The 25,921-nt window shown below is 37.8% G+C and overlaps 1 protein-coding gene across 3 annotated transcripts in view; it reads left to right on the top strand.

Annotated features, from left to right (window-relative positions):
- PARD3B (par-3 family cell polarity regulator beta) overlaps nt 1–25,921 on the top strand; it is a 603,755-nt gene that overhangs the window by 485,468 nt on the left and 92,366 nt on the right. Inside the window, exon 21 of one of the 3 annotated variants that reach the window (XM_058186683.1) lies at nt 2,068–2,654. The exons of the other annotated variants lie outside the window; for them this stretch is intronic. Within the exon in view, the coding sequence (XP_058042666.1) occupies nt 2,068–2,176 (109 nt within the window). The 3' untranslated portion in view covers nt 2,177–2,654. Of the gene's footprint in view, nt 1–2,067; nt 2,655–25,921 lie in introns of those variants that run through there. 3 annotated transcript variants of the gene reach the window in all.

Here is a 25,921-nt window from a genome sequence, read left to right as displayed (position 1 = left end):
TTTAATCTAAGAGAAAGACATGATAGCAATCTTCCAGTATTTTGAAAGGCTGTCATAAAGAAGAGGGGGACCATCTATTTTCCAAAGCACCTGAGGCCAAGACAAGAAATAACAGATGGAAGCTTATCAAATAGAGATCCAACTTAGAGCAAAGGAGAAATGTCCTAACAGTGAGAGCAGTTAATCAGTGGAAAGGCTTGCTGCCAGAAGTTGTGGGTGCTCCGTCATTGGAGGTTTTTAAGAAGGGATTGGACAACCATTTGTCCAGAATACCAATAATATGGGGTCTCCTGCTTGGGGAAGACCTTGAACTAGGTCCAAGGTCCATTCTAACTCTGTTATTTTCTATTCTGTAAGATATAGCTGTTTGTTTTGGGTTTTTTTTTTGCTGATTGACAGCTCTAATGTTATCATTTGATGGATGACACTGTCCCTAATGTCTTCAACGTATGTGTCCTCTTGGGCTCATGACTATTCTTTCCTAGGTAGTTGGAGACTGGCTAGGAAGATTGGTGATTCCATTTTTTGCAATGTAGAAAGTATAAAGCCTTGCAGGCACTGCTTTTTTATGATAACACTTGTGCAAAAAACGAGTTCCTATCTAAATTAGTCTAGCCCCAATTTGGCCTTCTGGTGACTTCTGAAAACAAAGTTATTTCAAATTTCCTGTACTGACTGATGATACACAAATTGAATGATTTTCTTATGATTTTATGGTGCTATATTTGGTTTTGGTTTTTGTATTTTTTAAAATCTATTGGGGATATTTTAGTTTGAGACTTCTGAGGGAGATATGGCAACATGAAGATATCTCTGTGAACGTGAAGCTCATGGTTGCAGCAAAGACTGAGAAACTGATGAGTATATTAGCTCTTCAATAACTCTCCAGACAAGGAGAAAATTGGAGTTTGCCCATATATGCTGCAGATGACTGAGAAGATCACAGGGCGGGTTTAAGTACTAGGAGACAAAGGGATCAACCATCTTGACCCCTGGTGGCTCTGTGGTTAAAATGCAATACTGCAGGCTAACTCTTCCTACAGCCTGGAGTTCAGTATTGATGGGCTCAAGGTTGACTCAGCTTTTCATCCTTCCAAGGTCAGTAATGAGGACCTAGATAGTTGGGGGCAATATGCAGTGGTGGGATTCAGCCGGTTCTGTCCGGTTCAGGCGAGCCAGTAGTGGCGACTGCAGGAGGCTCCACCCACCCGCTTGGACATAGTGCACGAACAAAGAGCATGTACAGAAGGCCGTGCACATGCACAGAGCTCTCACATTTGCGAACCAGTAGGGAAGGTAAATTAATCCCACCTCTGGCAATATACTGATATTGTAATTGCCCAGAAAGTGCTGTTAAGCACTGTATAGAAGTCTTAAGTGCTATTGCTATTGCTATTGATATCCTGCTTACAACAAAATGCCTTTTAAAAGACGCTAAATTTGTAAGCCTCACTTTCAAATTACTTTCAGAAATTGCCTATTAACTATCTTAAAGCTATTAGAGACCTTTGGAACAACAAGTCTGAAAAGTTGGTGAGTTTATCTTCAACTCTGAACAAAAGAAAAAAATATTTATAAGCTTAAGAATTTAAAAGTATTTGAAATAAGCAGCAAAAAAGTTAAGTAAGATTTTTACTCAATAAAGTTATAAATAGATAAATTTGGAATGCTGACTTTTACTGTATGATTTTGGAATTAACTATATAAAATTAACAGCTTCTCATAAGAATCAGATTTATCTTGGTTATTGTATGTCATAATAAAGGCTTTATGATTTTAGAAATGACATTAGAGGGATTTAAAGATTCTAAGCAGAAGGAAAAATACAAGACTTATTTTCGTGTTGGTTAATATTAGTGCTTACAAAATAATACAAAACATCAAAACAATGAAAATATTAAAGGAGTTTTTTTTAAGAATGGAGTCAGCAGTTAGTTACAATATCAGCATTTTCAATAATGCTATCTAATTCTATGGACATGCTATGTTCAAAAGATGTTAATGAGCAAATTTTATCTGACAAGACAGAGAACGTACCAAAAGTGACTGCAGTTTTAAAAATTACAGGGAAAATCAAATGACAAACCAAGAGAATGACCCGGAAAAGGTATTCTTATTGGCTCTGCAAAAAAGGCTTGTTAAATCCTGGAAGAAGACTGATGGAATAAGGAGCTGAAGTGAGATCAAATCCAATGACAATATTTGAATGAATTAAAGATTAAGACTGTTAGAAGTAGAAGGAAAGAATATAAAGTTGTGGGGTTTTTTATCAAGGTTAAAATAAGACCTTTTTTTTTTTTTTTTTGCAAAATTCTGGCAACCCTTTCTGGACTTTATGCTGACCACAAGGATTGAAAAATTCCATGGGCTTGCTTACAGATAAAAATACTGAATTTGAGATGAAGAGATGTCTGTTTATAATGGGGGGTAAAGTATTATTGAAATTGTCCAAATGTGATAAACGTTGTAAGTCACTTTTTTATATATTTCTTTTCTACCTCTTTATCATATTCTTTTTTCTCTCATTTCTTTTTCCTTTCACTTTTTATTCTTTCTATTCTAATCTCTTGTAAGTTTAGTATGTATTGGCTTTTACTATTGTAATAAAAAAATTAATAAAAAATTATATACAAAAACATTTAATGGAGATATTTTATTTTTATTATTGGAAACTGCTGAGCATCTTGTGATTGGAAGCGGGTAGAACTAAAATACAAATGGGGGGTGAATAAAAGTATATTAACTGATTGGTAGCATTTGTTTCTTATTTCAACACTTTTTGAAAAATGAATATAATCATGTGGTTCTTATGTTGTTTATAAATCTAAATCTAACCATAGTTTAGATGGTTAGAATAAAGCATATTACTTATGGCAGTCATTATTTGGGGGAAATAATAATGTTTGCAATTCTTATATTAAGTTATAATGATTCTGATATAAGAGACAGATGCATGTGCTGGAACTGCTCTGCATTTAAAATTGTCCTTTTATTGTTTTGTTCAACACAGCTTTATCACAATGGAATCTTCCCAGCTGAAGAACCTGTAACTAATTTATTAAAAACAAATAAAAACTCAGCATGAGACTGTTGGTCAATAGATTTTAAATGGGAAATGCTCAAAATAAAGTGAAGAATAACATCATAGTAGGTTTAAAGTACGTTATCAGAGAGGGGAAAAAATATAAAAAACTAATTCTCCTTTTAGTCCCAGTGAATTCAGCTGGATGCTCTTTCTCAAGGGAGCCATTTAAGAATATAAAATTGTAGGCTATTAGGTTTATGAGTTAGAGTTCTGCAAAGCTTGGCTTCTTGCCCTTTGAACAGTGAGTCAGGGAGAGCATAACTTCTTCTGAATTAGGTACACAGCTCTAATATCTCTAAGATGTCATCATCTGAGTCTAACCTAGCAATAAAATTGTCTGCAACTGTTATATATCAGACAATATCAATTAGATAATATTCCAATTCAGGCCATAATTTCCCGATTTGAAAATTCTGCTTCAAGGAAGGTAAACCAATGTTAATAACCAACAGGATACATATATGAAGCAAATTGTCCACGTCTTCCCAGAATGGCTTTTGCCCCCAAGAAATGTGAGTTATAATCATTAAGTTTTTCCAAGGTATTTGTTTCCGCCACACCACTTAAAATTATCATATCCAAAGATATAATTTATAAGGGAACCATTCCTACAACTAAAATACCAATCTGGCCCATTCCAGGTTCAAAATGAAAACATTTTTTTAGACTTAAGATTGTGATTTTATTAATGGAGGCCAGAATGTCTTGAGTCAATGCATCAAAGCTGGCATTTTATTCATTCATTCATTCATTCATTCATTCATTCATTCATATTTCATGCTTCTTGATTGCCCATCTCCCTCAAGGGGGGAGGGGGCTCTGAGTGTGTACAATATAATCAACATATAAGTACACTGGGCCTAATGTTCAAAAAACTGTATTGGTATTTTTAAAAATGGCAATAAGTATAACTAATAAATTCTGCTGTAGTTTAATTCACATCTAGATAAACAGTTGAACAATGCATTCAATTAAAATTTCATTTTGTCTGTCCTGAATCCAGATTTTCTTATTCTTTTTCTTACTTTATTATAAGGTTGCAGATATCACTATTTCTGTTACTTTTTCATTTATTAGGTTTCTATTCTGATAACTTTTCTGATAACATTTAAAAAGGCCTTTCAGCCAAGCCTTAAAGAAAATTGGTAGTCCTCCTGAAGGAATTTTTTTTCCTCCAGCCTCCTGGAAAATTCTCACTGAGAATTGCAATGGAATATAGCTTGTGTTTTAGAGCCCACAAAAACAAGAATTGCATGTTGCTGGGGCGGGAGGTGGGGGTCAGGGGTGATTTTATTATATTAATTTGATTTTTTATGAGTTTTACTGTTTTTTAAACATGGTTTTTTATATTTTGTAAACCGCCTTGAGTCACCATGGGTGAATAGGCAGCAATATAAATCTAATAAATAAATTAGTAGCAGGATTAATCAAGGTTCTTTAGATTCTCCAAAAAGCATTTAAAATGTCCAAAGCTTCACCCGTGCGTTTTTCCTCCCGGCAGAAATTCTCATGCCGATTACCACATTGGGAAGAAATGTGAAGCTCAAATATGGCGAGTTGCATCACAACTGTGCTTCTATTTGAGCCAGTTGCTTAAAATAATTGAAACCATGTCCAACTGAGGGGCCATTGATTGCAGCAAAATCTTTCCACTTGAAGAATCTGTGACTGATAAAGATTGTTTGGCAAAAAAAAAAAAAGGTAAACATAAGAAAACTGGGACGTGGCCATTATTACATTGGGGAATAACCTCAAAGCAGTTTATAAAAGCAAGTAGGTTACCAGAGACAAAAATATAATCAATAACACTCTTTTTAGTTCCAGCCCCATAGTGAATTCAGATGGATGATCTTTCTCTAGGGAACTCCTGAGGATATAAAGATTTAAATTTCATCTATCTGTTTATCTAGTTAGCTATCCAATTCTTCTGCAGAGAAAGGATCTCACTTTACAGTTAATACCAAATCATAAGATGCAACCATCTTCCCAATGGTCAATCATTCTCTCATTCTTGCCTTTGAGTATAGCAATATTACCATTTTTCCAGCCATATCTCAACCTTAAGTGACCTTTAAATATATTTTTCCTTTAAGTTGTGTAGTAGAAGTTATGATTTGCATCCTAATTTTAATTGTATTTTTCACCTTTTAATCACATTGTTATATACTACTAATTTGGATGTATTAAAGATGGAAATTCTGAAAGGGATGATCACACCAAATGATACCTAACTGGGAGGAAGATGTAGTGCTTTTCCTTCAGCTATTTGTCTTCTGTCTATAAACTTGATTGGAAATGAAGCAATTTTAAGGAATCCTTCTGTGTAGTTCCACCTCTTCCTTCACTGATAGCAATAGCAATAGTACTTAGACTTATATACTGCTTTACAGTGCTTTACAGCCCTCTCTAAGTGATTTACAGAGTCAGCATATTGCCCCAAAAATATGGGTCCTATTTTACCCACCTTAGAAAGATGGAAGGCTGAGTCAACCTTGAGCCTGGTGAGATTCAAACTGCCAAATTGCAGGCAACTAGCAGTCAGCAGAAGTAGCCTGCACTACTGCACTCTAACCACTGTGCCACCACAACTTTGATATTCTAGCCAGGGCATGTTTATCCTGGCCCAGTGTTAGTGAATTCTCCTGCTCTTTACATCTCCTGGACTGAATCTTTTAAAGGAAACACACACACACACACACACACACACACACACACTCCACTTTAACTATTTTTTTCTAAATGCTTGAAATGGTCTGAAAAGGGAAAGAACAGAATTCTTGTCAATTTCACCTGGTTTTGATATGCTCCTGAGGATTCCACTGCTCCTTAGCATGGATGTAATTTGCATTGTATAAAAAGATTGCTCAGCAGGTTAACTTGATGCAAACAATGGTATTTATAGATTTCCGCTTCTAAAACAATTATTTTGAGTATCAAGAATACGGAGAGCAGTGTGCTGTGAACATCTAAAGACCAAACTAGAAATGACAGGGTCTGCAATGCTATTTATTAACCTGCCTGCCCTGCTCATGTAAAGTTGAGAGAGGTGAGGGCTCTGAAAGAAACTAAATTTGTTTCTTCTCCTTTGCTGGTCAACAGGGCAAGCACACATGAGTTTGATACTAACTTTAGCGTGTGCAGTAGATAAGGGCAGCAAGCATCCATCATATAAAAGGAAGAATGGCCTAGCACTCTTGAGCTGAGAACTGGACTCTTCTATTGTATTTATTCCACCTCTAAAGGACCATTGTCCAATAGCGCTGGGGAATGTCTGATTAGCCCAATGCAGAAGACTATGGAGTCTTCATACTGTTTCCAGATAGGACACTACTGGGAGAGATCAACAATAAAGCTGAAGATATGCAACTCTCATTCTCACTTTCATTTGAACCAGGAGAGAAGGTGAAACTCTTGGAATCAGGGCTTAGAAGGTAGTGACAGGCTGGATGAAGACCAAGAGGAATCCTGGGAAGAAAGAAACTACAAGTAGTCCTCGACTTACAACCACAATTGAGGCCAAAATTTCTGTTGCTAAGCAAGACAGTTGTTAAGTGAGTTTTAGGATGTTAAGTGAATCGCTGCAATTGTTACAATTAGTAGCACAGTTGTTAAGTGAATCTTGCTTCCCCATTGACTTTACTTGTCAGAAAGTTGCAAAAAGTGATCAAATGACCTGGGAACACTGCAACCGACTTAAATGAGTCAGTTGCCAAGCATCCAAATTTTGATCATGTGTCCATGGGGATGCTGCAGCAGTTGTAAGTGTGAAAAATGGTCATGTACCTTTTTTCAGTGCCATTGTGACTTTGAACAGTCACTGAATGAATGGCTGTAGGTCAAGGACTACCTGAATCTGGGCAGACAAATTTCAAATCCAGAAATTGGTATCAGACCTGGGTTGAATGGGAAGCACTTCTCTCTAGGTCTAACTGTAGAAGTTGCCAGATTCTCACTGGAGGTGTGTGTAGCTTCAGTGATCGGAAGCACCTATCAAAACTTTGGCTGCTTAGTCAATTCTACCCATCTGCAGATGATCTGACCTCAGTAGAGCAGGTGCTGGCAACCAACCAGCTAGATTATGGCAACAGTGCTCAAAGGAACAGCCATAATCTCATTCCTTGTTCTTTCACTGTTGTTCAAAATCAGACCCTTTTTTGGGAGCAGGGCAGGCTTTTAGCAGCAGAATCATCAGTTTGTATTCATATTCAACCAGTGGTTCCATAGGGATAACTTTCTCACTTAATAATGAAGAATACAATCTGCTGCTATAATTTTTTATTATTATTAAAACAGGACAGTAACAACAGTAAAAGAGAATTCTTTTACTGTTAGAATCTGTTAGAATTTAGAATCTCTGAATTTTTATTCCATTTCCTGACTGCTTTATTTTCCTGGCAACAATGGAGTATTAATGGCTGAATTCTAAATTTAGACACCAAATATTGGGATCCTTCACAGGTGAATTACAAGCATTCTTTTATTATGACAATTTGATTTGTTTCTACCATTCCTACAACTGTATTTTGAATGCATGGCTTGGGGGGAAAGGAATAATTACTATTGGTAGAGCAAAGGAATGGTATGGCTTACAACACCATAAAAATAAGATCATTAAAAAAAATTAAATTAACAGGAAATTGTGGTCCTCTTGGTGCCATTTAAGAAAGTCATTTGAAGGGCAGAGATTTGTCCCTCTCTGAGTAAGTTGTTATTGAGATGTGTTAGTAAGTATGAGCCAAAATTTCACTATGGGCTGGAGAGAAGAAGGCATTGTGGTAGGATAAAGCATCCAACATTGAAACTACCCCAGGGACAGTAGAAATCATGACTGCCAATAAGAGATACAAATCTAACCAAATAGTGGTTTTATGTAGATGTGCAGTCTTGTTTTATGTTGCTGCAGTTATTACTATACAGGTAGTATACTTGTAGAGTTTCTATTGCTAAGCAAGACAGCTGTTAAGTGAGTTTTGCTCCATTTTATAACCTTTTATTGAGCAGTTGTTAAATGAATCATTCAGTTATGAAGTGAGTCTGACTTCTCCCATTCACTTTGCTTGTCAGAAGCCAGATGGGAAAGTTATAAATGGTGATCACATGACCCAGGGGCAGTGCAACTGTCATAAATACATGCCAGTTGTCTGAACTTTGATCACGCGACTGCAAGGATGCTGCCACAGCTGTAAGTGTGAAAACAGGTATAAGTCGTTTTTTCAGTGCTGTTGTAACTTCAAATGGTCACTAAATGAATGGTTGTAAGTTAAGGACCATCTGTAGTGCAAATTTCTAAAGCAATTAGGTGGTTAAACAAAAGAGAATTAAAAGACACTAGATGATCCTCTAATTTTTCAAGATATATTTTGACCCAGTCAGATAATGGTCTTGCAGCCTAAAATAGCTAATTTCAATAAACTCAGAGAGAGCTTGAAAAGGATTCCATGGATGAGAATCCTCAAGGGGAAAACAACTCAAGAAGCTTGGGAAATTTTGAAAAGTGAGATTATAAAAGCCCAGTCTAGCACAATATCAATGAGGAAGAAAAATAATAGATCTCAAAAGAAACCAGCATGGATGCATAAAGAACTATCTGACAAAATGAAAGACAAAAAGGACAAGTATAAAAAGTGGAAAGAGGGGCAAATAACTAAAGCAGAATATCAGCAAATAGCCCGAGCCTGTAAAGATGAAATGAGAAAAGCTAAGGCTCACAATGAACAAAGGCTAGCGACAAAAGTAAAAAATAACAAAAAAAGCTTCTTCCAACATGTTAAAAACAAGAAAAAAGTCAAGGAAACAATTGGCCTATTGCTGGGAGACAGTGGCAAGAAGGTGACAAGCAACAGGGAGAAAGCAGATCTACTTAACTCATTTTTTGCGTCTGTCTTTACACAAAAGGAAAAAACAATCCAACCTATCAAAAACAGCACCACAAAAAACAGATTATGAACACAAGTTAAAATAGGGGGGGAAATGGTAAGTGAACACCTATCTACCCTAGACGAGTTCAAATCACCAGGACCTGATGAAATACACCCCAGGGTTCTGAAGGAACTGGCAGACGAAATCTCAAAACCACTGAACTATATCTTTCAAAGATCCTGGAGCACAGGGGAACTGCCAGAGGACTGGAAGAGAGCTGATGTAGTTCCCATCTTCAAAAAAGGGGGAAAAAAACAGATCCAGGAAACTACAGACCTATCAGCCTAACCTCAATACTGGGGAAGATTCTGGAAAAGATAATCAAGCAACGAATCACCCAACACCTAGAAGCAAACAAAGTAATAACCAAAAGCCAACATGGGTTTGTCAAAAACAGATCATGCCGGACGAATCTTATTGCATTCTTTGACAAAGTGACAAAATTAGTGGACCAGAGGAATGCTGTCAATATAATTTACTTGGACTTCAGTAAAGCATTTGATAAAGTAGACCATAACCTACTACTAGATAAAGTAGAAAAATGTGGGTTAGACAGCACCACCACCAGATGGATTTGTAACTGGCTGACCAACCGCACTCAACATGTAGATGGAACTACATCCACATGGAGGGAAGTATGCAGTGGAGTACCCCAAGGCTCTGTTTTAGGCCCAGTACTCTTCAACATCTTCATCAATGACTTGGACGAGGTGATAGATGGGGAACTCATCAAATTTGCAGATGACACCAAGCTGGCAGGAATACCCAACACTCCAGAAGATAGGCTCAAGATACAGAAAGATCTTGACAGACAAGAACATTGGGTGCTATCTAACAAAATGAAATTCAACAGTGAAAAAGGGCAAGATTCTACATTTAGGCAAAAAAACCAAAATGCACAGGTACCTTGCTCAATAGTGGTACCTTGCTCAATAGTAGTAACTGTGAGAGGGATCTTGGAGTCCTAGTGGACAACCATTTAGATATGAGCCAGCAGTGTGCAGCAGCTGCCAAAAAAGCCAACACAGTTCTGGGCTGCATAAACAGAGGGATAGTGTTGTGTCTTGCCCGCTCTCACAGCAGTCGGGGCCTTCTTATCTGCTCCCGAACATGGAGGAATGTATGCCTCCCGGCCCCAGTCCTGGCTCCATGCCCAGACAAGCTGAAGAGGAGGGGGCACCTCCCGGTCCCAGCCCTGGCTCCATGCCCAAGCAGGCTGCAGAGGAGGGAGCACCCCCCCAGCCCCAGCCCTGGCTCCATGCCCAGGCAAACGGAGCAGCTAGACCCCTCCCCCTCCTCCACAGCATGTGAGCCTGAGGAAAGTTTATTTCCAACAGCTGCTGATTGGAGTGACCCTCGCATCAGAAGACTGGATAGGCGGAGGCAACAGAAGGAAGGGAGGGGCAGGCCTTAATGAGTGCTGAGTCATGGAGCCACACCCCGTGGCCTATATAAAGGATCTGCTTTCTGGCAGTCTCTGAGTCAGGCAAAGTCGAACTTATCTTGCTGAAGTCACTTTCTGGTCTCCTGCCTGCTCTGAGGACTTTGCTAGGACTTTGGGCAGAGCTGCAGAGGGACACGACAGATAGAATCAAGATCACGTGAAGTGTTAATACCACTTTTTAATGCCTTGGTAAGGCCACACTTGGAATATTGCATTCAGTTTTGGTCGCCACGATGTAAAAAAGATGTTGAGACTCTAGAAAGAGTGCAGAGAAGAGCAACAAAGATGATTAGGGGACTGGAGGCTAAAACATATGAAGAACAGTTGCAGGAACTCGGTATGCCTAGTTTAATGAAAAGAAGGACTAGGGGAGACATGATAGCAGTGTTCCAATATTTTATTTATTTATTTTATTTTTTATTTATTTATTAAATTTTTATACCGCCCTTCTCCCAAAGGACTCAGGGCCAAAAGATAAAAAACACAAAAATGTACAATTAAAACGACAATTTAAAACCGAGCATATTAGAAAAAATGACCACATTTAAAAGTTTAAAATTTAAAATTATAAACCATATAATAATAAAACCCCAGTTAAAATTTAAAATATTAAAAATATTAAAAATATTATGCCAGTCCCGCTTGAATAAATAAATATCTCAGGGATTGCCATAAAGAAGAGGGAGTCAAACTATTCTCCAAAGCACCTGAGGGTAGAACAAGAAGCAATGGGTGGAAACTAATCAAGGAGAGATGCAACTTAGAACTAAGGAGAAATTTCCTGACAGTTAGAACAATTAATCAGTGGAACAACTTGCCTGCAGAAGTTATAAATTCTCCAACACTGGAAATTTTTAAGAAAATGTTGGATAACCATTTGTCTGAAATGGTGTAGGGTTTCCTGCCTGGGCAGGGGGTTGGACTAGAACACCTCCAAGGTCCCTTCCAACGCTGTTATTATTATTATTATGTTTCATCTCTCCAAAATGTTCTAGTTGGTATTCTGAAATTGGAAGACGTGCATAACTGAGCAAAATTGGAGCCAACATATTTTTTTGGAGGGGGGGTGGGTATGAATTTCATACATTTCTTCCCAATAAGAAATAAAAAGATCTCTGTGTATGAAAGAGAAGTACAGTAGAGAAGAACATTTCACAAATATTATTATCGGGACTTGTTCAAAATTTCTGTTGAAAAATCATGGGAGAGGGGAAAATCCTAAAAACAAAGATGGTGCTGTGTAACTTGGGCAACATTTCTTAAAAGCAGCAGATCCCCTTGGTAGTTGGAGGAAGCCAAACGGGAAATTCTGTTACCTCTTGCTCCAAATCTAAATATGATATCATTGTTTTACTCCTCAGATGTGTCTGTTTAAGCAGTTTCAGGTAAAAGGCAACAGCCAAAGAGAATCATTTTTACATAGCATTTGTCGTGGTTACACTATTATTATGTTTCTGATTCCCATAAAAATCACATGACAAATAAAGAAGGAAAGTGAGCATCCCTAAACAGCTAGAGTTTTCCCACCCTTTAGTTCTCCTGAGTATTTCTCTCTACACTCTGCACTTATACATTGCGTAGGTACTGCAAAAAACCTGGATGTACCTGCAAAGGAGATGAAGCAACTTTTAAAATAATCAGGAGACAATTCAAGAGAAGAGAATGGATCTGGATGGGGCAGCCTAGGGTGGTTAAAAGTCATGTATGGAAAGGCAAGTTGAGAAGGAACAGGCAAAAGAGATTTAACTTTTCTATTTTCGACTTGAATAAACAAAAGAAACACTATAGATTTCTCCCTGACACCACCAGAATACAATCCTTTGGTGTAAAATATTTCTCTTTGTACGTCTCTAAGTCAGAGTCCCCAGTTTTTACTATGCCTATGGGTCCCACAATACATTAAGGAAGTCAAGTTTTTAAAAACTGTACCTTACTTTCTCATGTCAGAGTCACTTTGATAGACAGCAGAGCCAGGGTTTTTTATAGTCCATTTCTAAAATGAAACCATAAATTTAAAAAATAGGCTTCATCTAGCAGACTTCATCGCTGGGGAAAAAAAAGCCTTTCCAGTCCGCTGATGAAATATAACATTTAATGGGATTTATGAGGCCAAGATTCAGGGAGATAATTTTCAGGACAGCTATAGGAGCTTTTCCCTCGCTTCCCTCTGCCCTTTTCCTTTCTTCATCCTAAAAGCAAAGGTGTAACAGACACACACATGAAAATCTGTTAGTAATGAAAAATTATTAGAAATAAGTCAGTTGAGCCTGTACAAATTTCAGTTGGAGAGGAAAAACCACTGGTGAAAGGCCTTTACAGTGAGGGATGGTGTTGAACAAAATACCCCTACAAGGAGATAGCATGCTTATTTCTTTAATAAAAATCTATAAATGGAGCACAGTACTGTACAAGTTTGCATTACGACATCCCGGACTAGATTTTAAAGAGAAATAAAATCTGAATGCTGCATTTTGGTGTTTCTTCATGCTCTTTCGATATAGTGATTGTTCCTGAAATAACACTTTTGGGGGAGGGGGACAAGAGAGCCTCTGTGACTTCTGATCACAGTGACCATCACGGATGAGGAAATGAAGAAAACCTGCCAGAGAGTGCCATATTTATTAGCAGCTCCACAACTCTCCAAATTAATGTGTTTTTCTTGCCTTTGACAAGCTGAGATGCTCACGTGTCCTACTTACCTTAATGGACGGGAGCAGGGAGTAGGACTCATCAATTAACTATCTCATTAAGCTGACTACAGCTTCATTTTAAAGGCAGGCACGAGAACTATTTACGCTCTCAGGGATGTTTCATATCTCTACAGTGAGGGTGCCCAGAGACTCCATGATATAAAAGCCTATGCAAAGTTTGAGGGAATTAAAAAAACAACCCTGCTATTTCCTGAAACAATATTTTTCTTTATTCAAATTGTATTCTAAAATGATGGTGTGCATATCTTAAGGCTTCAGCTGACCCATTTCCAATATATTCTGAAGATTTATAGGTAAAGGTAAAGGTTCCCCTCGCACATATGTGCGAGTCGTTCCCAACTCTAGGGGGTGGTGCTCATCTCCGTTTCAAAGCCGGAGAGCCAGCACTGTCCTAAGACATCTCCATGGTCATGTGGCTGGCATGACTCAACGCCAAAGCCGCATGGAATGCTGTTACCTTCCCACCAAAGGTGGTCCCTATTTTTTCTACTTGCATTTTTACGTGCTTTCGAAGCTGCTAGGTTGGCAGAAGCTGGGACTAGTAATGAGAGCTCACCCCATTACACAGCACTAGGGATTCGAACTGCTGAATTACTGAGCTTTCGATCGACAAGCTCAGCGTCTTAGCCACTGAGCCACTGCGTTCCCATATTTATTCTGGGTTTTCAAAAAACTAGGTATTTAGTCTTCAAATTAGACTGGTAGCAAGTACCCGTAACAAGATTATATTTTGCCACATTAGAATAGATTTCCTTCTCTAGGCATTTTTCTTAATTCCAGTATAGCCTTACTGGGCATGTGGAAGGTTCAAGAATATAGTGAATATATAACAGCTGTCGGCATATACTTGGGCCTGCATGCATATGTATTAAAATTATATACATATTACTTAGTTTTACAGTGGGTAAATATTTATAAACCCTGGTGTTAAACAGCCATATCTATATTGATATATCGATATATCGATATTTATATATTGATATTAATCCATTAAAAACCAAGAACAATGGACATTTTTAAAGTCATGTCTTAAAGGACAAATAAAAACAAAGGAAATAAGAAATATTAAAATATTACTCTGTACTGATGGATTAAAAAAATGACTTTATCAGCCATCTGAAAATGAAGGCAGGAAAGCAATTCTGCTATCCCTGCAAAAATGGGTGCCTTCCTTGGCAGCTGGACACAAACGAGGGCTTCTTAGGATAGTTGCAACAGGCATTATGGTCATTCAGCTCTCCTGGCCTCAAGCCATCATATGCATTAGAAGTAATAGGCTGCACTCAGAACAGCACCCTGAAAATAACAACAAAGTGAGGGAAGATGGAAAAGGATTGGGTGTAATATGCCAAGCATCAGAAGTCATTCCAGCTGCAATATTTTTCATTGAATGTAGCTTGTAGATATTCTTACAACAAAAGATTAATACCAGTTCTGTCTCTTAACTCGGTTATTTGTCCCACTATTTGTCCTACTCAATTTTAATTAAAGAGAAAAATTTAGGCAGGCAGAGAAGTAATCACAAAGTATTCTTAGAGCGCTTCTCCTGTGCATCTTCCAGGATACTGCATGAACGAGGTCAAGCATCTGAATAAATAACCTGAAAAGGATTATCTACAATTGTAGATTTTATATATATATATTTGCTCACATAAGAACAAAGCCAAAGCCTGAAGATGATGAGTGAGATCTCATCGAAACGTTGCCTAAATAATTCCAATCTTACACGGGAAAAGACCCGAACATACCAAAACCTGCATATATGAGTAACATAGTTTAAGAAATCATAATTAATAGAATAGAATTTAGAATAGAATAGAATTTTTTTATTGGCCAAGTGTGATTGGACACACAAGGAATTTGTCTTGGTGCATATGCTCTCAGTGTACATAAAAGAAAAGATACGTTCATCAAGGTACAACATTTACAATGCAATTGATGGTCAGTTAAACAAATTAACATAACCATTACATAATTGCCAGAAGCCTCACAAACAATTGTTTTATCTTACTTCTCTATGATCTCTACAAAGATTCCAAAGGACTCAGTTATTAACAATTGAATGCTACTGCTTGTTTTAGGAGAAATACCACAATTCAGTCACAAATTAGTAGAAAAAATGTACCACAAAACAAATGGTTTTTTGCAACAACTATTTGTAAAAATATGTAAAACATTATTGCAAAGCCAACAATGCTACAGAGTCTCTTTGGGCACAAAGTTTAAACTCCCAATTATTCAAAAAAGAAACTATTTTCATTGCATTTGTTCCATGTAATGTCTAACAAAGGAGGCAAATTAAATACTTCAAGGACATCATCCTCAAGAGTAGAAGGCAAGCCAAGTTAGTGTATGCTAGTCAAAAATCAAAAGCAACATGATAGCACATTTTCCGATTAACAAATTGCATTAAAAGGCATAAGCTTTCATGAGTTCAATGCATCAGAGGCAGTGAATGATTAAACTGATGTTCGAGGGGGGGAAGAAAAAGTGGGAATGCAGAGGTAGGTTATACATGAGACAGATTACAATTCGCTTGGGCTGAAAACCATTGTGTTTGGCAAGGCCTTCGGAGGTAGCCTGAAACTTTTTGAAGAATGATTCTATGCCAGCATTATGTAGTGACAGACATATACCACCTTGAATGCTGTAACTGAGTGTCCTGCGAAATTAAAATGCTCCTATCATTTTGTCTTTGTTTTGAGTTCTGATTTCAAACTTGTGTCTATTAATTCTTTTGTGTGAAGTTTGAAACAAAAGAAACAGGTGCAAAATCTGCCTTTTCCAAAAAAAATAAAAAGTGTGGTTGGCACAGTGGAAGAAAGTCTCAATGCCATTTCTAGTCATATCAGTTTGCTGGATATTCACATTAGTTATAGAATTCAGAAATACGTCTAACTGCAAAATTGGACCATTTCCTAAAAAGATTGTTTTTCTTTCAGAAACCAGATAAATGACAGTACTATCTGCACTACCACTTTTCTTGAATTAAGTCTTAATTTGTCAGTCCATTTCCCATATATCCTTACATGCTGGTATGGATTTTTCTTCCCAACCTCCTTGACATTAGATGAATTGGATACTCTCAGCATATTCAACCTCAGAAAGCAACTGTATCATTTATGTTATATATGTATGTATTTGTGTGTTTGTTTGTTTGTTTTATTTATTAATAAATAAAATTTATTGGCCACCCATCTTATCTCAGGGTAACTCTGGGCAGCTTACAATCATAAAAAATAAAAACTGTTCAAAAATAAAATAAATGAAATACTACACAGAGCCAAATACCATGGCTTAGTTAAAAGATGGGGAGAGTGGAAGCAGGATTGGGGTGGGTGGGGCAAAGGTGGGATCTGTTGTTAATCAACTCCCTCCACAGGGATACTCCCCCATTGAAACCCCAAGCCAACTGTCTTTAGGCTCTTTCAGAAGGTCGGGAAGGTTGGGGCCAACCTCAGTCTGGGAGGCAAGGTGCTCCACAGGGCAGGTGCAATGGCAGTGAAGGCTCTTCTCCTGGACCCCACCAGGTAGAATACTCGGGCCAACAGGGCCCACAGCATGCCTTGTCTGCCAGCATGGGTGGGGCAGGCCAATTCCAAAGGGATGAGAGGGTCCCTTAAGTAGCCAGAACCCATGCCAGAAAGGGGTTTAAAGGTGATAACCAACATCTTGACTTGCACCCAGAAGCAGACCGGCAGCCAGTGCAGCTTACAGAGCAGTGGTGTTACATGTGCATTCTTGGGGCCCCAAGAACTGCCTGTACTACTGCACTCTGCAGCCTCCAAATGCTCTTCAAGGATAGCCTCAAGTAGAGTGCATTGCAATAGTCTAATCATACGATGACTAGAGCCTGAATGACTGAGTGCATGGACTCCTGATCCAGTAAAGGCTACAACTGATACACAATCCGAAGCTGTGGCTGCTACCTGCTCTTTGAGAACTTAAGCATATGCTGAAAACGGCCAACAAATTATTTATTCGATGGATGGTATTTACACTGTATCTGTACAATGTCATCTACTTTATCAAAAATCTTGGAAGATCTACTGCTAATAATTTACTCCCAACGTATCATGCACATAAATGGTAATTACAATGTTGTTAGGTTAATGAATTGCAGAAAGTATTCTTGCTACGTCCTGTAAGATGCCACTGTTTAATAAATGGAACCTGGAGTGTACCCAGCTCTAGCTGACCTGACCAGATGGGTAGAAACATATGAAGGCATTCATATGGAGTAGCCAGAGGTCCATTTTGGAGGACAGTAACAAGCGCCCAGAATGGATCCCATAGCAAGGCTAAAATGTCTAAGTGGAGCTGGACAGACCTCGAACCATGGTTGTATCACCAACCAAATGGTCTGTGAAGCAGGCCAGATCATACCCACCGTAAAAATTGCATCAAGAATAGATAGAAAACGTATTTTAAAACTGAAAGATTAAGAGCGCTTTAACTTCCTCAAATATGGGCTGGAAATGAGACAAAGGCAATGTTCTGAAGATCTGGGTAGGGTAAGATGATGAGGGAAAACCTGCGGGGGTGGGGGTGACAGAATGTGCCTCACATGTGTAAGAAATATCTGTTCAGGGACGTTAAGCACAGAAACTCCAACATATAAAATCTATGTAGTTGGAGGACCAAAACTGTACCAGCATATCTTTGCAGTCAGCCAGCTGTACTACTTTTGCTTGCTTGATTGGCAAGAGCACATTGCTAAGTCCCTAAATAACAAGGAGAGAGAAAAAATAGAAAAAAATAGGATTGAGAGATGGTGATGAGGAGTTACTAGCAGACATCATGTTCACAGGAACTGATCCTATTGTCACCATCAGGTGTGAAAGAGGCAGTTTTGGCCCCACAATGGCTTTGTCTTTTTCCCTTCCTCTGCTTGAGCCTCCACCTCAAAAGCCCCTGGAGGCAAAGGGGCAAATGCTCAGATTTGAAACCAGAGTTTCTAGAATGCCCAGCCACAAGCTGAGCAAGGGAGTGATTGCATATAAGCCAAAATAGGAGGTTGGGCTTGTCATTATATTAGTTTTTGTAAAAGTTTCTGAAATGGATCAGTTTCATTTTGCCCTCTAGATCACCCAGAGTATGGCAAATTGGTAATGCTGTAATATATTTTAACGGCCAGTTTAAAGGTCCTTGGGTACCTCTGAGAAAAGATTATGGCAGATGCATTTTGATAAGCTGTTGTTCGACTAGGATTTCAAACATGGCTATTTTCCAGGATATAGTTTAACTCCATTTCAAAGAAGCAAGGAAGCAGAAATTGTACTCTTGTTATTTTACCTCCACGATGTTTTGTACAAACTATATTTACAACTTCCTTGATAACAAATATAAATTATGTTTGTGCCTATAAACCATGAAAAAGAATTAACATAGCCAGTGAAAGAAAATAAAGATTTCAATGTGCATGTTTGCATTATTTATTTTTAAAATTTATACCTCTTTCATTTCACTCAGAAGCTTTTAGAGCAGTTTTCAGAATAAATACTAAATTATCATAAAACAGTGGCCATAAAAACAAAGCAGTTCATAGATTATAAACCTATCGTTAAACCCCAGCAAACCATAACTTTATTATACTTATTCCTTCAAGCTGGATTTCAGGGCAAAACAGCACAAGCGGAATTGTCAATATACCTCCAATTTGCATAGCTAAAATGAGAGGTGGGTTTCCTTGCAAGGGCAAAGAAGCTTGGAAGTAGAAGCCCTACACAGGATTCTTTTTAAAGGCTTTTCTACCCCTCTAAGCAAAAAGACAAGAAAAACAGTAGGTACAAGCAGATAGTGTAGTGGGTGCTTGGTTGCTTGAGCCAAACAAGGATCCCAAAAACCAGACTGACCTCTGAGCATTTAGCTCTAGCCTACTGTCTATCTATCATTGGTGAAAATGGAGGAAGTAATCGTGTAAATGGTTAGATGACTTTTCTTGATTTATTTTTCCAATTATTTCAACTGTGATCCTTTTGAAAAGTGAAAGGTTGCTATAAGAGCCTAATCCCAAGCAGATATAATTATAGTAAAATGAATTGGAATGCTTTGATTCCTATTTCAGAAAATATGCCTTGGTTTACACATCACATGGTTTACTGTGGCCTCATGTGGTCTGTGAATCTGCCTTATTGTGGTTTATTAAAAAAATCTTGGTTAAGTACATGGTTAAAACTTGGAACAATGTGTAAACCCTTGTCTTTATCAAGGAAGGCCTCTGAATGGTCTCTGTTGGGCTCTAATTCTAGAATACAGAGGCCCGTGGGGTGTCTGAGAGCTGAGGCAGATGGCCAAAACATTATGATTATGAAGTTCTTGTGAGCCACCCAATGTGTAGGCTTTCAGCTTGATGAGTCATAGGTTTTGCAGGCCTGGTCTAAATGTTAAGCACATCATTAGACATGTTGCATGAATGTCTAATCCCCTTTTGCATAATTTCCTTAATGATTCAAAATTCACTCATCTCCTATTATGTGGAGATTCTGAAATTCCAAAGCCTCCTTGAGAATGATATGCCACCTACTTGAACCCAAACGGGTGATAGATCTCTGCCCAGTAATGCCTAAACCAATGCTTCCTGTGGTTGAGACCTCTGAAGCAGTAACAGAGTGATTATAATACTGATTAAATGTGCACATCTCGAAGGAGTTGTGGGTTCTGTAATAGTGGTTCTGATGTGCATAGTTACTAGGCACATTTTCATCTTCCCTCGCATCTTGCACTGGCAGCTAATGAAATTCTTTACAAATTATTTAACTTGCTATTTATGCTATTCCTTGTTAAATTGCTGCTAGAATGCTTTATTCTTTCCTAGTAAGTTTGTACCTTTCACCCCGGCATGCTGGTGTCTTAACTAGAACATCTGCTGTAGAAAAGATGCTGGTTTTGTTTTTTTACATCTGTTTGGCTGAACATATAAGTAGAACTGAAATATAATTAGATATATGGGAAAATGCATTTCAAAACATGTACTTTGAAATGGTGTGCCAGGATTTCTATTGTTTGCAGCATTAAGGGCGGAATTTACAAAGCACAAAGAAGAAACTATTGTACCTAAAGAACAGTGTTGAGTGATACTTTTCATGCAAATTACTAAAAGAGTAATATTGACAAAATGCCAAATTCCATATGGCATCTTGAGATGGAAGGACAGATCCACTGGAGGAAAGCATTTGGACTGATGGAAGTTGCTTGAAAACGCACAATCAGGCACATACACATTTACTAATGGAAAGGGAGGGAAGATTATCACTACAACAAAGGAATCTGCCCTTTGTGCATTTGTGGTAAGGAGCCAATTGGAGAAGAGAACTTTGTGAAACTCTCACTCACCCTGCACCAGCCTCTAATCTACAGGTAGTCCTTAATTTACCAGTCTCTTAGCATCTGTTTGAATTTATGATGGAATTCACAAAAGCTACTTAAGACCTCCTTCAAAAGTTCCAATGTCTCTCTCTCTTCCCCCCCCCCTCTTTCTCTCCCTCCCCCCCTCTCTCACACGCATACAGCCACATTTTGGGCACATGGGCAGTAGTGAAATGTAAAATTTGTTACTACCAGTTCTGTGGGCGTGGCTTGGTGGGGGGGTAATGTGACTGGGTTGGCATGACCAACTGTTGTTTTTTTTACTTTTAAAAGCATTTTTTCTACAAGCTCTTTAGCCGAAGAGGTTGTAGAACAAATGCTTTTAAAAGGTTCTGATGATCCCAGCTGAGTTGCCTGATCATCAGAACTTTTTAAAAGAATTTTTTTTACAATCTCTTCGGCTGAAGAGGTTGTAGAAAAAATGCTTTTAAAAGGTTCTGACAATTCCAACTGAGCCACGCAATCATCAGAGCCATTTTTCTTTTACTTTTAAAAGCATTTTTTCTTCAGCCGAAGAAAAAATGCTTTTAAAAGTAAAAAAGAAAAACCTCTGATGATTGCGCGGCTCAGCTGGGCATGGGCAGGGGGGCAGAGATTTTTGCTACTGGTTCTCCAAACCACCTTCCACCATCGCTACCAGATCAGGCGATTCGGTCCAAAGCAGGAGCATTTCACCCCTGCACTTGGTAACTGGGTCATATTAATAGTCAGTTAAAGTGTTGCGCTATGACGTGATTCCAATTTACAGTGTTCTTCCCAGTTTTTGGCCTTTTGGGCAAGTTTCCAGCAAAACATGCTCATAGAAATACATTGATTCACTTAATGACTGCTGCAATATAGTTGTAAAATCGGGTCCTGTCTCATGGCAGTCAAAACTTAACAATGGAAATTGTAGTTTCCATTGCAGCCAAGGAAAGAGTAGGAGGAGCCCTCCATTTCTTCACCCATTCCAATTGTTCATCTTTTTGTTTGTAATCAGTCCTACCACATTCTAAAGATGCAGAAGAAGGCAGTCTAAGATCTCCATAGGTTGCTGATCTGCATCTCCAACATCTCTCTCCATTGGCCAAGTAGTTAGAATTGATAGGTGTGAGCAATATCTAGAGTGCCCCACCACTCTATAGTTCCCTAATGACTAGGCATTTTAGTCATTAAAGGTCAATATGTATCATATGTAGAGGCTTACAAATCAGTATCTTTTTCATTGTAACATTTTGGGGGAACTCTGCTGATGACAATATTGATAGATATCATATGTTAAAACCCATAATTATTTTAGAACTCAAACCCATAAAATGGTTTTATTAAAGATTTGGCATTTTAAAGTCAAATGTTCCTGTTCTCTCTCTCAGATATAAAACAAGCAATATATAAAATAGAAGGGGGGAAAAAACCCTGCTTGTGAAATATTCCTTCTGAATGACTAATTTTTCAGTAATGCATGTAAAATGATATATCTCCTGTTTAACTATATTTCACAAAGCGATATACATTCATCTTCTTCATATTCATTTTTGTTTCTGTTAATATACATGTTTTCAGATATTGTATCCACCTATAATTTTTATATACATCGTATTCAACCGAGTCCAATTTTGTGTGGTATTGTGATCAACACTGATGGTGTTACTAGTTTGTATTGAGGCTTAGTGCGTTTCATCAAAATGGCAGTTCTAATTAGGTTCTTTGAATTAGCTGATGGATTTTGAGAAAGATAACTTACAAAGCTCTTTCAGCTGTCCAAGATATTCCTGCCATGGCAGAAAGACAAAAGGCCACTGGAAGCTGCAGATTTTAATGCTTCAGAAATGCAGCTGACAGTTAAAAAGACAAATTGCATTTGTATTTTTTCCCGTAAAAGTCTTAATACTGGATTAATGTTATCCCAGTAGCCATCATCCATTAAAAGCTTTCTTTTATTATAAGGATGCTTTTTGACCACATGATCTATCTACTTTTCTCTGACATTCTAGGCGGCCTATAAATAACCTTTTAAAAAGACAAAAGCAAATGATTTTTCTTCAGTATTACTAATGTATGGAATTTAAAATTTAAGGCTACCTCACTAGACTTGCAATACTTTTAGTTATGGAAAGGTATGATGAAATGAAGGGTGAAGGCTATAAATGGACCACTGAACATCTGTTCATGAGAACAATTGATGCTCCTAAAACAAGCTTAATTTCAGGTTTTTGTGCAATGCGCAGAATTAAATCTCATGGTTATATTTAGCTATTTCTGTGTAGAGAAATAATTCCAAGTCTTTAAAAATTAGCACAAAAGCACAGAAGGCGAAGTCCAGTCCTTTGTTCTCCACTTATTAAGGCACCTATAACAGATGGTTTTCTCTCTACTTGAGCACATCCAAAGAAGATTGACCAGCACTTCTCTCGATAATTGGGTCCATTGTTAAGCTGCTCTTACCTACATAAGTACTACTGGAACTACTTGTTTAAAAAGTTACTATCACAGGCAACTTTTTCCCTATGGATAATTTCTGAAGGGAGAGTGAAACCATTTTGGTATTATCACCAACATTGGAACTCCATGTTCTAGATGGTGGTGTCTGTAATTTTGCTTCAGGATTCACTGCTGAGCAGCCACATGGCTCTTCAACCAAGTGTTGCTTTCCCCTGCAGTGCTTCTTCAGTGAGTGAACAGATGCTGCAGGAATTTTGCTGCTTGGAGAGTCAACATCACAATGGGATATCCACCACGGAGACCTTCTCATTGGTGAGAATCCCAGACTGCAGTAGCTAGAGAAAGTCTGTTATTTGGAGGCAGGAAGGCTTTTAACAATAGGGTTGTGGCTGGCAGTTTCAGCCACATCATCTTTATTTTTAAGGGAAAAGAAAATACTCCCAGCCATATTTTTCTTTGTGAAAAACATAGAAAACATTGGTTGCCAATTTGATTTCAAGAGTTACTTCACATGGGTCTGTAGCAGATTAAACCAAACTCTCAGGCTTATATTGTTGCAAAAAATGTTCTTTTATCTTAATTGTGTTTTTTAAAGTCCTGTGACTGAAATAGTTTCTTTTAGTTTTCAGCCAAAGTGTACCCTTTCTGGATTGTAAGCTTGAAGGCATTAGTGTATCATTTTGAGCTTATAGAGTTGGGAATGTACACTCCAAGAAAGTTACATCTATGACCAGCAGATCATAGAAGGAGGATAGGATCAGATACAATCCGCAGGAGAAGAACATGGTAATACACTCTGTAATCTGCCAAAAAAACCAAATGGGTATTTATAACAACACAGTATCAGATACCCTCCAGGTCAGAGGGTATACAGCAGTAAGTGCAAGCAAAAGTAGCACTGCCGATATCAAGCTACTGATATGCCCAGAGGCAAAAGGAAAAGTTGAAGCTGTAGAGATACCATTGGAAGTAGAATGTCAGCATTGCAAGTCAAGGCAAACTTGCTATTCTTGGGCACTGACATTCAGAACTTCAATGAAATGAAATGTACTGGAATGGAATGGAGGAGCATCAGATCTTCTACTGTGGACAAGAAAAACATTAAAAAATGGAGTAGCCATCATTATTAACAAAAGGATATTAAAGTTAGTACTGGAATATAATTCCCAGAATAATATAATGATCTCAGTTTTGGGTCCAAGGCAAATAAAATTAAAGTGATCCAAGTTTACAATCCAACCACAGATACAGAGAAAGCAGTTCTGCTGTGGTTTGCAACATTTTAGTCAACAGAACACCAAAACCAAACATTGTCTGTTAGAAAGGGAGGATTATGGAAAGAAGAAATTTTTGATGTATCTTGAGAGAGGGGGGTAAAATATAAATGTATTTATAACTTCCAATAGAAGAGAATATATGTAGCTCCATATCCTCTCCAGCCAGCAACACCTGGCTGGGTTTACACCAGACAAACTATCAAGCAGAAAACATAATCCTAATCAAGGAACTATGAACGAGAAAACCAGACCTCTACCAGCATTGGTAGGGCAAGCCACTAAATATAAATAAGGAGTAAACCTCTCACTAGCACTGAAGATGTTACGTAGTTGGGTAATGAAACATCAGCAAGAAACAACCAAGGACTTATAACTGCTTTTTATGAAGATCAGAAGGCACTTTTTATTATTCTTATTTACTTGTTCTTTTCTATCGCTTTTTCTTTACAGTGGCACCTCAGTATTCACTGTTAATTGGTTCCAAGAGGCACAATGGGTACTAAAAATGATGAGTACCAAATAAATCATATGACTTACCATGGGACCCTTTGTTTCAGCTGGGAAGGGACTTCCTCTCTGTCCCTTTTCCTATGTCAGTGACCTTCCCAGCATGGCTGCCTTCCTCTCTACCCTCTGAGGCCATCCACTGCTTCCTTATGAAGTGGCCTTACCAGCATGACTGACTTCCTGTCCACTTTCCGCAGCTATCCCCCTCTTAATAATGCAGCTCATCAAGTACCAAACAAACAATGAGTACCGGGACAACAGTTCACATCAAAATATGTTGAATACCAGTTTCAACACATTTTAACTCAAATTCTATGCGTTTCGGAGCAATGAAATACCAAGGTACCACTGTATGTCTTTTTCGCTTTTCAATTACTCTATGACTATTTTTTGTATCTTTAACTTAAAATTTGTACTGTTTTACTCTCTGAAAAAACTTCTTTAATAAAAATTGTGTGTGTGTGTGTGTGTGTGTGTGTGTGTGTGTGTGTATAAAGAAAATTTACAGAAATTAAGAAATCTCTTTATGCAAAGATGGACAATATCAGATAAAGAAGTAAAGAATCTATTGGATAAAGAATAGATGATGCAGACATGCTGAAAACATGTCCAAAAATATTTCAAAATGAATGATATGTGTAAACTGTAATACCATACAGAACCTAAATGGTCTCTAGAATATATTGTTGACAACAATTTCATCAGGAGCTGATGAGATCCCAGCTGAGCTGTTTAACATTTTGGAAGATAATCTAGTTAAAGTGCCAAATATGATTTGTAAACAGGTTTGAAAAATATATCAGTGGCCAATGGGCTGTAAAAAGTTTTCTTTTCTTTATTCCAAAAAGTCTCCCGCAAAGAACACTCAAATTATCAAACTATGGCTCTTCTTTCCCATATTATTTTGAATCCAGATTTCAACAATACAGGAACAAGAACTCCCAAATGTATAAAATGAATTCAGAAGAGGCGAAAGTGCTTGATATCATATTACTAGCATCTAATACGCAATAAAACAGTCAAAGGAATTCCAGAAGAACATCTGTTTTGGCTTTATTAATTTTGCTATGAGTTTGACAATGTAGACACCAACAAATTGTTGATAGCTCTTAAAAGCATGTTTACACCAGGTCTTTTATCTGCTTGTTGAAGAATTTATATGATGACTAGGAAAGCAACAGAGAATACT

The sequence above is a fragment of the Ahaetulla prasina genome, chromosome 1, assembly GCF_028640845.1.
Source record: "Ahaetulla prasina isolate Xishuangbanna chromosome 1, ASM2864084v1, whole genome shotgun sequence".
Classification (NCBI taxonomy): domain Eukaryota; kingdom Metazoa; phylum Chordata; class Lepidosauria; order Squamata; family Colubridae; genus Ahaetulla; species Ahaetulla prasina.
This window is presented reverse-complemented; position numbering and strand designations above follow the sequence as displayed.